Below are 16,504 nucleotides of genomic sequence, written 5' to 3' on the forward strand. Positions count from 1 at the left end.
TCCTGCTAGCAGTATCCTACTTCATCCCGTCAGAAATGCTTTTTGCACGAGTAAGTCCTGAGCTGCAACCTCAGGAACGGCAAGCTCCTTCCACAGCACCGCAAGAGGCTGAAAGGTCCTGCGACAAACCAGTTAATCACATCAAGTTAAACCAGGAGGAGATTGAATAAGGCGTTTATTTCCTTCCCCACACTGCAAAAGATTAGTAAGCAAGACTCCAGACAAACATCTTCACAGGGAGATACCAGGCAGGAGAGCAACAGGCCGCGAGTTCAGCTTCAGACAACTTGAGAGTGCGGGCAAGGCACGCAGACAGAGCCTTTATGGAGTGTTATAACATGCACCAGTCAAGTGAAGGCTTCAATATTGATTAGAGCTGTGAATTCGAGCAATGCAAGACAACAATCTTGTGAACTACAGCAAGTTTCAGAAGAAGAAATGGCTTTTGTTTAAGAGCTTGAGGCTCCTACAAGCAAAACAGTAAAAGAGAATTTCACACATTCCATGAAGTTGACCGTGAACCAAAAGAAGAAAAAACGTAATAGAGTGATCTGTAGAGTTCTGAAGCTCAGAAGGCATCACCCAAATCTTAAAATCAGTTTCCTTGACTTTAAAAAGCCGCTAAAAAGTATCATTTGTCAGCACCTAATTCCCACTGAAATGAGGGGGAACTTGGAGGCGACTCTAAATACACTTCTATGGTCAGTCAACTCAAGTACGTCTATGATTTGGGTGTAAAACCAGAAATTCAATCATGTAAAGAATCAGAACCAAAGTGAGCCACCCTGCAACCTAGCAGGGACTGAAAAGGGAAGTGCTGCAAACAAAAAGCCAAATGCAGCCACTTTATTGAGTAATTTGAGAAGAACAGCTCCCCGAGAGCTGCAATGACACCAGTATTTAACAACTGCTGTTACGAGAGGTAGCAAATGGGCATGTGCAAAATACACTCCACAATTCAGCTATGCCAGCCAGAAGCCAGGAAGTGTATTTTGTAAAGGATCAAGTCAGAGGTGTCATTCAGTATTTTATAGTTTATAATAATGCCCGATTAGAGAGTTTCAATCCCAGAAAACAACCCCCACCACACCCAGTGATCTTCATGAATTCACTTGTACACAATTGCTCTGATGCAATGCATGTCGAATGCATCTCCTTTAGCCCCCCAAATACCAGTCATTCACTTGCTCATCAGGCTGGACTAATTTCACATGACTTGTTGTCAGGTATGAGCTCAGTATCACTACAATCACTTTCTCATTCTGTACGGTGGTACTGTGAAAACCTTTTAGCTGGAGCAGAACTCTTGCTTTCCTGGGTTTGCCTGTGTGTTTGCAGAGGCTGGGAGGAGGGCTGGGGAGAAGGTGATGCTTGAGTTTGTGGACTTTGATCATTAGAATGAGATTCCTCTTTTTTTTCTTTCTGTCCTGGTGGTTTTTCCTTCTTTTTTTCTGTACCGCTGTAAAATAAAGTATAACAGAGGGGGGAGGAAAAAACAAAACAAGCAAAAATGAATTAAAAAGGTGAGAGAAAAAGCTGACTGTGAAAAGAAGGGAGAAGCATTTAACAACTTACTATATATAATCACCGAAAGAACATCTCAATTATTTCCTCGCTCTCTTCAGGCTAAGTGTTTTGCTGAAATAAGATTTATTCACAATAACGAAGGGGAGGGAGGCATGGAAGGGTACATCCAGATTTTTCCTGTGCAGCTGTACTAAGTTGACTTTGATTTTAAAATGGGTACAACTTTGATTTGAATACGCAGGTTCTTCTTAAGAAGAACTTCTTTAAGGCCAGGCTGGATGTGGTTCTGGGCAACCTAATCCAGGTGAAGATGTCCCTGCTCCTTGCAGGGGGTTGGACTGGATGAGCTTTGAAGGTCCCTTCCAACCCGAACTATTCTGTGCTTCTACGTCCTTCATTTGCAGGTGCTTCTGCACAAACTGATGCACCACAAGTCTGCCATCCCTCAGAGAAAACCCATCCTCTGGTTCAGCTCATGGAGAACCTTTCCTTGCTGCCAGCCAAGGCATAGCACAAGCAAAAGGAAGGATTATGACCTGCATTCCCTCTGATTAGTTGAAGCCTGCCATGAACCTATACCTGTCTTTGTATTTCTGGACACGTTTGGTACGACTTCTCTTTGCACTGTCATCAAAGAGGGAAATGCTGCTGCTGGTCCCTGGCTACCAGAGTTCAAGGGAAAACATCGCTTTTGGATCTGTATCTGATTAACATCATATTGTCCTGCCGCTTCTTTAATGCCTTTGGGAAATGACAGCTAAGGATCCATCTTTAGTTTCATAGTGCTGTGTTTATTAGGTTACCATTTGAAACAGCTTTAAGTACATGTCATTAACAACCTGAAATTCAGTAAGAATCTCACCAAAGGGCCATTAAGCCAACAAAAAGATTCATTAAAAGGTTATTCTATGCAATCGCATGCTTTGCAATACACTGAAGCACACTAACCTGCAAAAGAGGATTATTCCGTAAGACATGGCCTAATTCTTTTATTTAAGATTAAAACCCCATCTTTCAATAAACATCTCAGTGAACAAATAAAGCAGGATACAACCACTGGCTAAAAAGGAAAATACCAAACAAGAATTAACCTGCAAAGTAAAGAAATACTATCTTTCCGATGGGGAAAAGCCAGATTTCTATTCCCTTGCACTAAATCCCTGCTGAGCCATTATATAATCATCATTATAGGTGTTTCCATTTACCTTTCCCCCCAAAACACTCAATACCAGGAAGATAATATTCAAATTAACTCAATAAAAATGGGCCCCGAATTTTAATGCAACATTCACAGGACCCTCTTTTTGTCACTTCACTTACAGCTTATCATCTGCCACCACTGAGACAGAGCCCTCACTGCTTATTTGAGCTCAACTTCCCTAAACGGCATGGGTGGCACGGTTTAGTGGGAGGTGTCCCAGCCCATGGCAGGGTGGTTGGAACTAGATTATCTTAAGGTCTTTTCCAATTCTAACTATTCTACGATTCTATGATTCTAAATGCTTCCAAAGCAGCATTGAAGAACAGGTCAAAACATGAAAAGCAATATAAACCTTGACATACATTTGCAAAGCATCACTCAGGGTTTCTTCTGTAAACCTGTGAAAAATGGCAATATAACCCAGTGAAGTTCAAGCTGCCTTTCAGAACAACAGATGAAAACAAATCAGAGCTTTCCTGAGGATAACTATTAGGATCAAACAGAAAAAAGCTTGAAGACCCGTGGGGTTTTGGTTAATAATTTATAGCCAGTAGCCCCTTCTTAACTAGAAACATTCAAATGATTCTTCTTTAATCAGAAGACTTTGCTTGCATTGCAAGCACAGGATGCAATCTTAAAGCTTTTCGCAGTCCATGGCAAGAAAAGCAGTATAGCAACATTAATGCACAGACTCTCTTGTCACTAAACAAGTGTCTATTCCTGCTCCAAAAGGTACGCTCCTAGACCTTTGCATGCACTCTCTCATAAATGCCAGTTTCTCACAACAAAGTGCAGCTACTAGGACAGAGGTTTTTGGGTGGTTTGGGAGTTTAAGATCTCATCTTTCAGGAAGACACGCTTCCAATTTTCCCCTTCCCTCTACCTGGGGATTTCAAAATGTCTAATAGTAAAAGAGACAAGGGAAGCAGGAGGAGGGAGAACACACAAACAGAATGACTTGCGCACCTCCAGCCTGCACATCTGCGATTTGAGCTGATCCATCTCCTAGAACCCACAGGTTCAGTGTGGGAACCTCCTCAATGTTTTACCAAGTCTGTCAGCTGGGGGCTGTCTGGTTCAGTTAACACCTCTGCCACAAGGTTCACTCCTTGACTTCTCAGTTTGGCCATAAGAACGACTGGACCACTCTGGTTCCTCTGAGTTGCAGCACAAGGCATACCTTGGGTTCCAACACAGCGCTTTTATCTACCACCAGGCTGCAAGTGGGCTGCTGCTTCTGACTGCTGTTTTAACTTGAAAGTAAATGACGTTGATGTGTGGCAGCCTGAGTATCTTTGTGCTGAATTTCTCTGGTTTGCTCACTTCTGCTGAAATCTTCAGCTTAATTGTAGTATGACTATTACACAGTGGCTCTCCCACTCATACCTCTTTAACTAGGTCTTGTGCAACAAATGGAAGCAAATCAAACCTGGCACCTTTTCTTGCAGGTTTCTAAACAGTAGTAGTTCTGGGAAGCAACCATTTAATGCATCCAAAAGCTCTTTCCAAACCCCAGCCGCATGAGGGATTTCTTCAGTCTACATGTGAGGAGTTGGGAGCAATTACTACCTGTCTTAATTTTGCAGCATCCCACGACCAGCTGATCCTCTCCTTTGGCCTCCCTCCTCTTCACTGTGACAAATGTTAGAAATAGGCACTTTCACCCTAACTTCGTTAAGGGAAGGAGACTGCTCCTGGCATTCACCTCCATTTCTACCAGGAACACTATCTGGTACTGGACAGTTGTGCTGCTACTAAAACCCCACATGCACAAAGCCTGAGATGAGGCATTTTCTTTCACCTTTCTTGACCTGGTAATTGTACAAAAGGGCAAGTCTATTTTCTCCCAAACAGCAAAAATTTCCATGGAAGGATGTACAAAGACAGGAGAGTGAAAGGAACTGCTGGAACTAGAGATTTAGACCTTCCTGAAAGAAGAGAAGAAGAAGGGAGTCATGTATCTTCAGCTTCACTGGAAGCACCAAAACATGCCCTGGACAGTTATTTGGGGACTCAGGGAGAGCTGCCCTCTGCGTGTTAAGGTTTACCTCATTTGGCCTGTGCAGGTCTCCTTTTAGAGACCGTAACTCAGATGAAAGGGATGCTGGCCACTCCACTCTGCTTTTCTTCTGTAGTTAAGTGTTGAGCAGCCAATGAATCAAGGTGATTCAGCACAAAGGCAAGCTGAACACCACGGGAACTGGACTGGCTCTCATCAAAGTGCCAAGAGCCACAAGCCACAGGGCTAAGATTAATGGAAAAGTGCTAACTAAGGAATCCCTTTCGCAGGAATGTCTTTTGTCCCCGTGCCTGTCACACCAACAACACAGACACACAGTGACCACTTCCTGATTTATTGCTGAAAAGTAAACAGAAAGAGTCAATAAAGAGAAAGATATGCAACGTGACACAGCAAAGAGTGAAGAGCAAGGCATTACCCTTGCTTTCCAAATTCCAAAGGGCACTAAAGCTTCTTCTGACTTGCCCTCATGCAGTTTCTATTTGCATGCAGCGTTTTTATTCCCTGAAGTATATCACTTGCCTGTCTTGTTGTATAGCACAGTATTTACATCCACACTAGAAGATAAATCAGCCACTGGAGTTACCAGAGTACTCTACAGAGGCCAAGAATTTGTTCCCATAATTCACCACAGTTCCACATTAGAGTATTCTCTGCCCTGTGGCTACATCTGGCAGCCTGCTCTTCCCAGCAAGTACGAATAAGTGCAAAACCTCCTGATTAAAGAAGGCACATACTCACTATCTAACAGACCCGCAGAAGAAAGCAGTTATACAAACACCGTGTTTACTACGTGCAATTGAAAACATGACATGGGGGGGAAAAAGGCTATTGTTTGGTTATTAACCCAAACACTGTTATTTCTACACATTTGCGACCCAATAAAGATATCCTTCAGAAAGCTTAACTAGCCATATTTTGGGTTAAGATGTCTATACAAAGTGGTAAACTTTTACCTTAACACAATTCACTGTTGTTTCACAGCTCTTTTGCTATTGCCTACTATTTACCCTGCAGACAACAAAGTCAGTTTTCTCCTTTCATTTCCTGGATAAAAGAATAAAGATGCAGATGAATACCAGAAGCAAAACTGTTCCGTTTGCATTGGAAATACCTTTGCCTGTTCTGTCCCTTGTGCATTTTGGATACCGGGCCCTACAGAAATACTCTCCAGTTAGGAATTCTTTTTAGAACCCTGCTGTAAGCTGCCTGAGAACATGGTACAAATCCAAAGTGTAATTTGTGCCTTACCAGACTTGAGGGTCATGCAGAGGCAAAACTCAAACTCTTACTCTGTTTAAAGACAACGATTTAAGTGTTAAGAACAAGCCAGTACCTTTTTGCAGCAGACGAAAGAGTTTCTTTTCTGGCAACAGAAACAGATGAACTGTGGCTTGTTTTCCTGCTTCCTGTACTCCCATTGGTTATACAGGACATGGAGATCGCTTCTCGGAGGCTTGGCTGACCTAGGGAAGAAAAGAGTGAAGAACACAAGGCTTTACAGCTGTATCCAAGGAAGCATCTGAAAAACCAAAAGCTTTCAGATGTGGACCCAATATCACAATGGCAGCAGCCCCAGCATTCAGGACAGCTATGTAGCCTACATCCAGTGACACATGCTCATGAAATCCTTCACCTGGAAATAGGAGAGCTAGGATACTAAGAAAGGCAAGAATCCATTTTGATAGGGGTATCTTTACTGCCATGCTGCTAAAAAGTACTTCAATGCAGTGATGTAGCACATCTCTTTCCAGTTGTGATCCACAGATTATAGACTATGGCTAGCCTTGGGAAGTTGGATAGCTCCAGTAGCTGTGGGACAGCAGATCTGGTTATTCCAACTCTGTTCAAACCCATCACAGCTCAGACAACACCACATGAGGTTTCTTGCTTTGTTTGTTTTCTCTTTACTGAAGAGGAAGGCAGTTGCAGGCAGAAGCCCTCTCTGTACTTAAAGCATTAGTAAGTTATTTAAGGGTTGTGATCCTAAGGATTCAAAAATCAAGCTTTTCAGATGCCCCTTCCACCTTAAAAAGGTATCGCCCCATGGCACAGGTCGATACAGAACTACGGTATAAAGCTGCTGACACAGTTCACTCCGTGGAACATCTGCCACATGCAGTTTCATGACAGACTCCCTTGGGGGATGAATCAAGGCTGTGTATGTGAAGAAGGCTGTTGTCTGTCAGATGCCCACTTCACTCATTGCAGAAGTTTGAAACTATGCAGTGAATGTGGGAGGGGACTGCAAGGAAGACAGGGGGAGCCAAGGCTCTTCTATTTAAAGAGCTGAATGCTCGTCTGGCAATTGGCTCCCAGACCTGCCTCTGCCCCAGCCCATCCGGGAAATACAAGGCACTTCAACCTGACATTTCACCCTTTCCCGCTGTGTCTAGCCTTTTTTTGCGTGCCTGTCTTATTCCTAAGGTCTTACTCAGAAAAGAGCTTTGCGCCCTCCACCCCTTGGGGGCTAAACTTATGCTTTTCCCCTCCAAAGGATTACATCCCCTGAAGAAATTCCTGGGCTAATCTCACATTAAGCATTCAAAAATCAACAGTCACTTTAGAGCCCATCTCCGTGCCACATCCCCATTTAACAAACAACAAGTTGTTACAGCGTCTCATGAGGTCATGATGTCCAGTCACTGACTACAGCAAAAAGTACAAAGGACAGGAGAGAGAGGGAAGTAACAGGTCTGTGTTCATGGCAGGCTTGGAACAGTGTGACACAGATAAGGCATGAGGCCACACATTGAACATTAAAGTGAGCAGTAAAAAACCAGCAGGGGAGAACTGACTGCTCTGCACACAGAGAACAAACTCACACTGATGCGTCATTTGAACACCAGCATTTGGTCCATTTATCACATCACACTCGACCAGGCAGGCTGACAGGTAAATTAATTCTTACTTTAAGCAATCACTTTACATACGAGATGCACCCATTAAGGGCATATTAGATTTCAGTACCATGTGATGAAGGCAGAACCAGGCTGACCTGCACTAACCTACAGTACTTCAAATGCACCAAGCAGCATGTGACCACATCTGAAAGGAAAGCCAAAAGGAGCATGTGGAATATGCCAGGCAGAAATGAGAATAAAGGAACCCTAAAGAAAAAGAACCCCACAGGTAGAATCCCAGACTGGTCTGGGCTGGAAAGGGCCTTAAGAGCATCCAGTTCCAACCCCTGCCACGGGCAGGGACACCTTCCACTAGAGCAGGTTGCTCCAAGCCCCTGTGTCCAACCTGGCCTTGAACACTGCCAGGGATGGGGCAGCCACAGCTTCTCTGGGCACCCTGTGCCAGCGCCTCAGCACCCTCACAGGGAAGAGCTTCTGCCTTAGATCTAACCTGAACTTGCCCTCTTTCAGTTTGAACCCATCACCCCTTGTCCTATCGCTGCAGTCCCTGATGAAGAGTCCCTCTCCAGCATCCTTGTAGCCCCCTTCAGACACTGGAAGCTGCTCTGAGGTCTCCCCGCAGCTTCTCTTCTCCAGGCTGAAGAGCCCCAGTGTTCTCAGCCTGCCACTTAAATACAGAAAGACTGCAATGATTCTTCCTAAATTCTGCATAAACCAACCCAGCACCATCCCTTCCAACCGCTGGTACTTCGAGATCCTTTTATTTGTAACATGCACATTTGGAACACAGACTTTACTTTAAAAATTAAGATACCATACAAAACCTTGAAAGCTGAAGTGATTTTTACCTTCTGTGTAACTCAGATGCAAGAACAAAAAGTGCATAAGCTTAAAAAACACTTTTAGTATTAGAAGCCTATAAATAAGCTTCTTTTCAGTGACAGAAGAAACCATCTCCTTTGTGGAGATGCATAATATCAATGCCTATGATTCACTCCTGAACTGTGGATGACCTTAACATCTCCGTCTGCTCACCATAAGAGATCAATGCCTCTCCAACCAGCACTAGCACAGCTTTCCAGAAACACAGATCAGCAGACACAGTAGCCGTAGCTCCCAGTACAGTGGGGAAAGCATTCAGTGGGGAGTGTAAAGAACAACAACGCTACAGACACGCTAGGAGAAGTTAATAAGATGGGGAACAAACTGCTCAGTTTTGTCAAGCAAGGAACACCGCTATTTTCTTCACTGACAACATCTAGCATAAAGCCCCCTACTAGTTTTGACAAGTATCAGTTCCTGCTTTACATCCACGGACAAAGCAGATTATGGGTAAGACCCTACATCCCTGCATGCTCGTGGCAGGAACGTGCACTGCTCCACACAACGAGGAATGCGAGAACGATAAAGGATGCGTGCAGCAGGTTTGGGGTTATTTGGTTTTCAGTAAAGCAGATGTTGATCTCAGCCTGCAGAGTACTTCCTCATTTCAACACGTGGCATGCAAAACTGAGGTGGAGATGAAGGTTTCTGAACCAAAGTGACTCATAAATTACACATAACTCCTGAATCTAACACTTGGACAAGTAACTGAAACATCTGGACCCAGAGCAAAACATCAGTATCTAGGACAAACTGCACGGGCAGACTTCTCTCGCATGTCAGACACACATCAGGCTTTCTCACGCTGCAGAACCAAATCCTGGTCGGTCACAGACGAGCTATGCCACACTCTGCGTGCAATGAAACATAAAAACAACAGTGAGGTTAGTTTTAATACCACGGATAAGAGCCTATACCCTGCCTCTAAACATAAGCATTTTCCTCTCTACCCTTGTATTTCCTGCTTAGACAACCTAACCATGTGCAGAGTTATTAGAGCAATTCTGCACAACAGCATGCTGACCAACACCACAAGCGGAAGTCCATTTCATGCTTTCATTGATGAAGCTTGCATCAATGAAACTGAAGTCAATTCTTGTTAATACAAACCCAAATGACTTAATGGTAGTGAAATGAAACCCCTGCAATGAACATGACACCTGAAGTGCTGTGCTTCCATTAACGCAGTAAGATGGAGTTTGATGCAAAACACTACTTAGGATTTTTACGCTATTTCCCAAGAGAGAAGGGAGCAGGAAAGGAAAACTCTCCAGATTCCCGTTATAAAAACACACTCCGCTTCAGTACAGAGCTGGTTTTGCCCATCCCCAACATAACTGCTTTAACTAAACTGCCTCTTGGTCTGCCAGCCTGCACGCTGAGGCAGCCTCTCCGGAAACTGCCACCCACTGCTTCAGTTTCCCTCCGTGAGCTGCATTTGTGTATGGGTTATTTGGTATCTATTCTTGTCCAAGCAATGGGGAATGTTCCTCCAAAGGTTTAACCTGGGACAAGGCTCCTCATCACTTCCAGGTCCAGAAAAAGGACATGAACTCTGCTTCTCTACAGGCAGACATCAGAGGTGCTTTAGGTCGATGGGCACTTCTTCAGGCACAAGCTCATGCCCCAGTGATAGATATCATTAGTCTGAAACACTTCACTGCTGCTATTGTGTGCCATGAACTTGCCTCCACACCCAGAGCCTGAGGGATGGATTCTCCTGTTACACACATCTTGACACCCTGGAAGACTGCAATAGGTTTTCCAGGCACCAGCTATGACCCAATCTATCTTGCTGGCAGCCACAAGTACCAGACTGCTTTATGCTTTCCTGTCCTCTGGGTCCAGGCAATCTTTGGGTTTGGAACTTTTTGTGAGCGTTAACAGCATCAATCATGCAGCAAGAACAGAGACGTGTGGCAACACGAGCACAGAGCAGCCAAAAGCAAAGACCTTCCCAACAGAGAAAAACTTCTTACCAAGCCATCTATTAAAGAAAAGAAAGAGAGAAAGGAAAAAGAGATCAAACCAACCCAACCCCACACACTACAACTCCCCCAACGCTGTAGCTGCTGCGAACCCATATCCTAACCAAGCTCTTCCACATTTCCAGTCCCCAGGTCCTGTTAGTTTCTCCTTTGTGTAGTTTCTCCTCAACTGTGCGCAGAGATGGAGAAGTACCACTGTGGCCTTTTTAGTTTGAAAAGATTTTCTCCCTTTAGGATGACCTTGCTTTGAGAAATACTAAACAGGGAAACAAGCCACATATGAACACTCCCAGTCTGCTTTCCACTATGCAATAACAGACAAGTGTCAATTCTGTTGCAATCCCTACTAAAGGTATTTCCCTCACAGAGTATCTCCACTTCATGCTTTACTAAGGAGGCACCGAAGTGGCTAAAAAATCTCACCCTTTATATCTCATACAGTTTGCAAAACACCTCTCCTTGCAATGCAGAGCAGCTTGCTTCTGAGACAGGGCTACAGAGACAACATCAGAGGTAGTAACCTCCTGCCTGACAGCCCATGGGTTTGAACAGAAATCTACCCATGCCCATGTGAGTTTTTCCACTGAAGACATGACTAAGCTCAAAATAAGCATGCGGCAGAAATATAGGAGAAAACACAAACCCAGACTACAAGGATAATGCAAACAAGTTATCTTCACCTGTAGCTGTGCCAATCTATTCTAAACTAAAGGGATAAGTAAACTCAGAACAGAATGAGCTCACCAGATATGCAATGCAGACAAACTAACACGAAGGATGAAGAGATCTCTTTTTGCACTAAGTTGAGCCATAAACTGAATGAGAAAAATGAGTGGACAAATGGTGGGGATTTGTCCCTTTCAGCACAACTCCTGCTCTGTTCACAACCCTTGTTTTTAGCTTATGGAAAAGCTCTCTTCAAAGACCCTGCTGGAGTGGCAACAAGAAACAAAAGAGGTTTCAGAAAACCCTTTTCAGTAGCAAGTAGGAAAGACTAGTCCAAACTGGGTTAGATATTGCCTCTTACTCCAACTAAAACTCTTCTGGTCAATGGGAAGATTCAAGATGGCTTTTTCTGGTACTATATTTCCTGTAAGCTCAGGATATTTCGGAAGTATCTATCTCACTGTGTTGCCATCCTTCAAATGAAACATCTTCAGTATTCAGAGACAGCCACATCTTTTCTCTTTACTCCTTATTTCTGTCAGCAGGTATTTAAGGGCTGCTGGAGAGACAAATACTGCTGTGAACCAAAGCCTCAGCAGTTCTTTCTCTTAAGAAAACCTGCCTATAGTATTTACCAGGAACCTGCAATCGTTGTAATGCAGATTCTTAACAGGATCACGAACGTCAAAAAGAGTTTGGGAGGAATACAATTACCTTTGCAGCAACCATGACGTGACCAGTAAGAGCCTGTTATGTACCTGTACGTTACTTCAAAGTAGCAACTACTTCCTTGAGTATTATTTTTGCCTGACAACTCAGCTCTCCTGCCAACCCTGCTCACTGGTGAAGAGAATCCCTCCCCCTTGTCAAAACATTTCAACAGTTCTTTCTCTACTGAAGGAACATAAAACAACAGAAATCTAAAGTAGAACCTAAGGTATCTCAAAAAGCTATGTGCCAGCTCGATTTGAAATGTTCATTAGTATATCGATGTTTAAATCAATGTTCACCTCGAACTTCTTCATCAAGTCTCATTTCAGAGTTGTGCAGTGACTGTGAAACATTTTCCTTTGTGACATCTTTATACCAACTACATGGAGCTGATTTCATTATTAATGAGTTAGTATCTTATTAACAGTGAAGTTAATGTGTTGCCTGTTGGATAACTGAACACAATGGGGACACATCCACCACAATTTAGATACAGTGCTAATTAGTTAGAACTCATTGAAGTTCAATACATTAGCTCATATGTGTACATCTCTGAGCCTGTCGCCATCTCTTTCCCCACAGTTACATGTTATTGTCATTAACTGGTAGAGATGTAATAGCCCAAAGCTGAAGATACTTAGATATTCCTCTCCCCAGTAAATAATTGCTGTATTATTTATTTTTTGCAGTAATATTTATTGCAGTAAATATTCACTGAATAAATCCACCTGGAGAACCTGGTATGGCCAAAGACCCCCGGAGTCCCAGGGAGCATATAGCTCCAAGGCATTCTGCAGAAGACACCAAGTTTCCTCTGCTGGTGCATGGATTTTGCTGGGTACTAGACAGCTCCAAGCCAAAGGTCTTTAGCCACGTGTGCATATCCCAGCTCTTCTGCGTTTAAATGGGAAGAACAGGGTCCTATGCTACACATATTTTGTCCAGAGTTTTCCACTTGGATATCTTCCTCTTGTCATAATGGACAGCAAACAGCAAAGAATGATTTAGTCGCAATCCTTACTAGAGCTCTATTTTACACCGAGTTCGAGAAGTAAGTCTCAATCTTGATGAGACTGGAACTGCATCTTGAGTAGATAAAAGCTGCATTTATAAGCAAGGATGACAACAGTCTACCATTTAGCCAGCAAGAGAGAATGGCAGGATTCAGAGCCCAAGCATCACTTCCTTCCATCTGGCAGAGAGACTGCAGAAACACTGCATTAAGGAATCTGATCTCTCTGCCACATCTAAGATAATTCAAACTTCCAGCATTTCCATCCCTTGCATTTTCAGCCTGCACAACGCAGCCACCCAGACAAGCACAGGCTTTGATGTGTTCAGTGATACACTGCTGGTGGTGGCATGGGTGTTTTTTGAGGCTGAAGGTAGGGATCGAGCCCAGAGAACTCCACGCTGCATGACTTGGTCGGGATATACAAGCACTTATGGTGAATTACAACTGTGAATTATCTGAAATATGACCTAGCCTTCTATTTAATCATCTGGTTTCTTTACTTTCAAACAACCCTATATATTTCCAAGTTGCAATGTACAACTCGCTAGCCACTAAGCAAAAGAGATATTGCTGAGTAGCTACAGGGCTACTTCTTCCAAGGAACCTACTGGTGATGATGAACAGCAGATGAACAAAAATTAACTATAGTCAGAAAGCTTCCTCATTTGGTAGCAATGTGTTCTGGGCTATTTGTTTTGTTTTTCATTTAGGAGCAGAGGGAAATATAGGCTCTAACGTGCCCCTTCAACTGAGTAACTTCTACGTGAAGTCAAAGTTGAGACTCAGAAGTGCCCATAAGCCCCATACCCCCTGCGGCAGACTAAAGGCTGCAGCTGTAAAGCCTTTCACCATTTAAATTAACCCAGGAATCTTTCAACAAGAAGGAAGGTAAATGTTCAGAGGTGTCAAGCAAACACGTTAGCAAACAGTCAGATTAACGCAGTATTTCAGAGATCCATTGGCCATTTCAGAGATCAGAGCCACATACTATGAAGCCACTCTAAAAACCCCAAGTCCTTCAGCTCAAAACGTACTTACCTTTGCAAATGAGACAGAAAAGGGAAAAAAAAAGTGACCAACAGAGAACATTCTAAGCGACAACATTCTAACCCTATAAAGAATTCACCAAATACGGGCTTACCTTTGCTTGGTGCTGATTTTCTCACAGAAGCTACATGATCTTCAGAGATAGCGAGACGCCTCAGCACATCAGCCAGCGCTGCCTTGAGCACAGTGATTTCATCTTCTTGTTGCTGTACTCTCAGCTCCAGGGCTGAAAGGCGGTCCTGGACATCAGATGTGCTCGCAGCTGAGATGCTGTCATCTGTACAGAAGGAAAACAGAGTAGAAAGAGGCATTTAACTGACGTGTTCTAAACGACAAGCCACCAAAAACTTGATGTGCTGCATGAGTATGTGTGTGTCCCATCATTCTGCAATACTGAAGGTGTTCAAACAAACATGTTCAGGCAAAGAAGGAATGGGTATTAAGTTAAACTCATCAAATTAATGCTTCAAGACAAAAACATTATTAATCACTGGCTAAGACAGAAGGCTTAAGGAGCATGGCTCTATTACAGTCACAAAAGGCCATGTGCTTTCTGTTAAAATAGTGCTTACCGTCAGAAGGAAGACCAGGATTAAGCTTATTTCAATAGCCAAGTGAATGAACTAAAAATGTCTAACTGTGGTGAAGTTTCACTATATATTCTGTGGGATCTGTTGAAGAATTTTCACTATGATGGCTTAATATTAAAGCAAGTTGTAAAGTTAAATAACTATATAAAGCCACAGCTTGACCACACAAGTACTGCTAGCCATGACCTGATTGCATCAAGTGGCAACCTCAGTTTCAGTGGTCTGGATTCAGAGTTCTTAACATCAAGTTCTTCTCTTTAGCTTTTTTCACATCACCACCCTGGACGTGCCAGAAGCCCCATGACCTTAGAACACTTGGCCTGAAGTGAACAGCAAATAAACAGGCTACAGAAAGGTTCCAGAAATCTGTTTGGCCACACAGAGCTAGGTTAGATTGGAGACACAATCCAGCCAACTCTGTTCTTCAGTGGTAAAAGGGAAATTACAGCTTCTGCATACTCTTTGCCTTTGACAGTTCTTTGCATTATTTCTGCCAAGCCAAAACAACACAGAACAGATCCTTTTTATTTGCCTGTTCCAATAAGTTCCAGGCCAACCATTAAAAAAGCCTCATAAAAGACTATGTTGCTCAATCACAAGGGACTGAATTCCTCCCCCAGACTCATTTAAGGCTTGCTAAATACTCAGGAAGGAACTTTCTATTGCAGGTTTACAAAATTTACGTGTATTATCCTCATACAGACAATGTGAGCTCATGTTCTATGAAATACAGACAGCCAGGGAATTTAAACTGAAGGGTAAATAGCTGGTATTATTACTGTGATCATATACAAGCTAAACTTTAAGCTCACTGATCTTATGAAGAACTACCAAGGGGTGGGGGAAAGAAGTTAATATAAGCAACAATCCTAAAACTCCATTTTTCACTTAAAAAAGCCTTAATCATAGACATACTTGCATAAGGGCACTCTTAAACAGATGTTAAGTAAAAGAAACACTGAGCCAAAACCCCTCCAGTGAATTAAATACGAACGAGATTAAGGAGTTTAATGCCACCTTCCATCCAGGTAAAACACGACGCTCACTACTCAAGGACCAAGAACTGAACCGACCAAAATGAAAAGCCACAGTCATGTTTTCACAATGCTAGCAAAAGGGATTAGTAAACCCCCCGATATGAGCAGCGCAATGTATTCACAGTTATCATTGAACCGAAAGGGACAGCTGAGATTTCATTGACAAAACAACTGCCACAAGAAAGCAGTTTTGCGTATGAATTCTAAGGAGGTAGTACAAGTTCTGACAAGTACAAGTACTGATGGAGCATATAAAAAGGAACTAAGGTAAAGGTACGTTAATTGATGAAGGAAACCTTTTCCTTCAGGGAAGTAAATGGAATGTAAGAAGTGCCATATAATTCATACTTTGGTATCCTTACAATATGAGCCTTTGAACATACCCATTGGACCAGTTAAAATGGATGCTGCAGAAAACAAGGACAGTTCTTTTGCAACTATTATAACATTAAATCTTTATAACTCATCTGACAGCCTTGGCAGTGCTGGGCAACAGTTGGACTGGATGAGCTTAAAGGTCTTGTCCAAACTCATTGATCCTACGAGACTTTGAACCCTGGAGATCCTTTTCACAAACCTGCACTACGCAGAACTCCACTTTTTTCACAGAAGCTTTCCAAATCCCTTCCAGACTTCTTTAAAGACCTGCTCCTAAACAGTTTAAACACAAAGCTTCCTTCGAGGGCATACCCTTCCCTCCTCAGAGGGGAACGACCTCTTATGCAAGTACAAAGTCAGTCACTCATTTAGAAGTGGGAGAAGAGCAAGGGAGGAGATGGACTTCTGCTTCACATCTGGTCTTTCCTTCACGCCGTCTTGTATCTATCCAGGCCTTCCATGAGCTACTCTCAGTTTACTGCATGACAGGGAGATTTATTTAGGTAAAGAGGGAAACAAGTTAAGGGAATACAGCAAGAACTTTGTCAGTGCAGGTGACTACTGATCAGCCATTCACT

General features: G+C 43.1%; 1 protein-coding gene across 1 annotated transcript in view; it reads right to left on the reverse strand.

Moving 5' to 3' along the window:
- The window catches only part of EML4 (EMAP like 4), an 80,136-nt gene that overhangs the window by 47,668 nt on the left and 15,964 nt on the right, over nt 1-16,504 (reverse strand). Inside the window, exons 2-4 of the mRNA XM_080615587.1 lie at nt 14,016-14,198; nt 6,085-6,214; nt 1,286-1,459 (exon numbers count right to left, since the gene is read on the reverse strand). Of these exons, the coding sequence (XP_080471713.1) occupies nt 1,286-1,459; nt 6,085-6,214; nt 14,016-14,198 (487 nt within the window). The remainder of the gene's footprint in view (nt 1-1,285; nt 1,460-6,084; nt 6,215-14,015; nt 14,199-16,504) is intronic.

This window comes from Psittacula echo (genome assembly GCF_963264785.1).
Source record: "Psittacula echo genome assembly, chromosome: 4".
NCBI classification, from domain to species: domain Eukaryota; kingdom Metazoa; phylum Chordata; class Aves; order Psittaciformes; family Psittacidae; genus Psittacula; species Psittacula echo.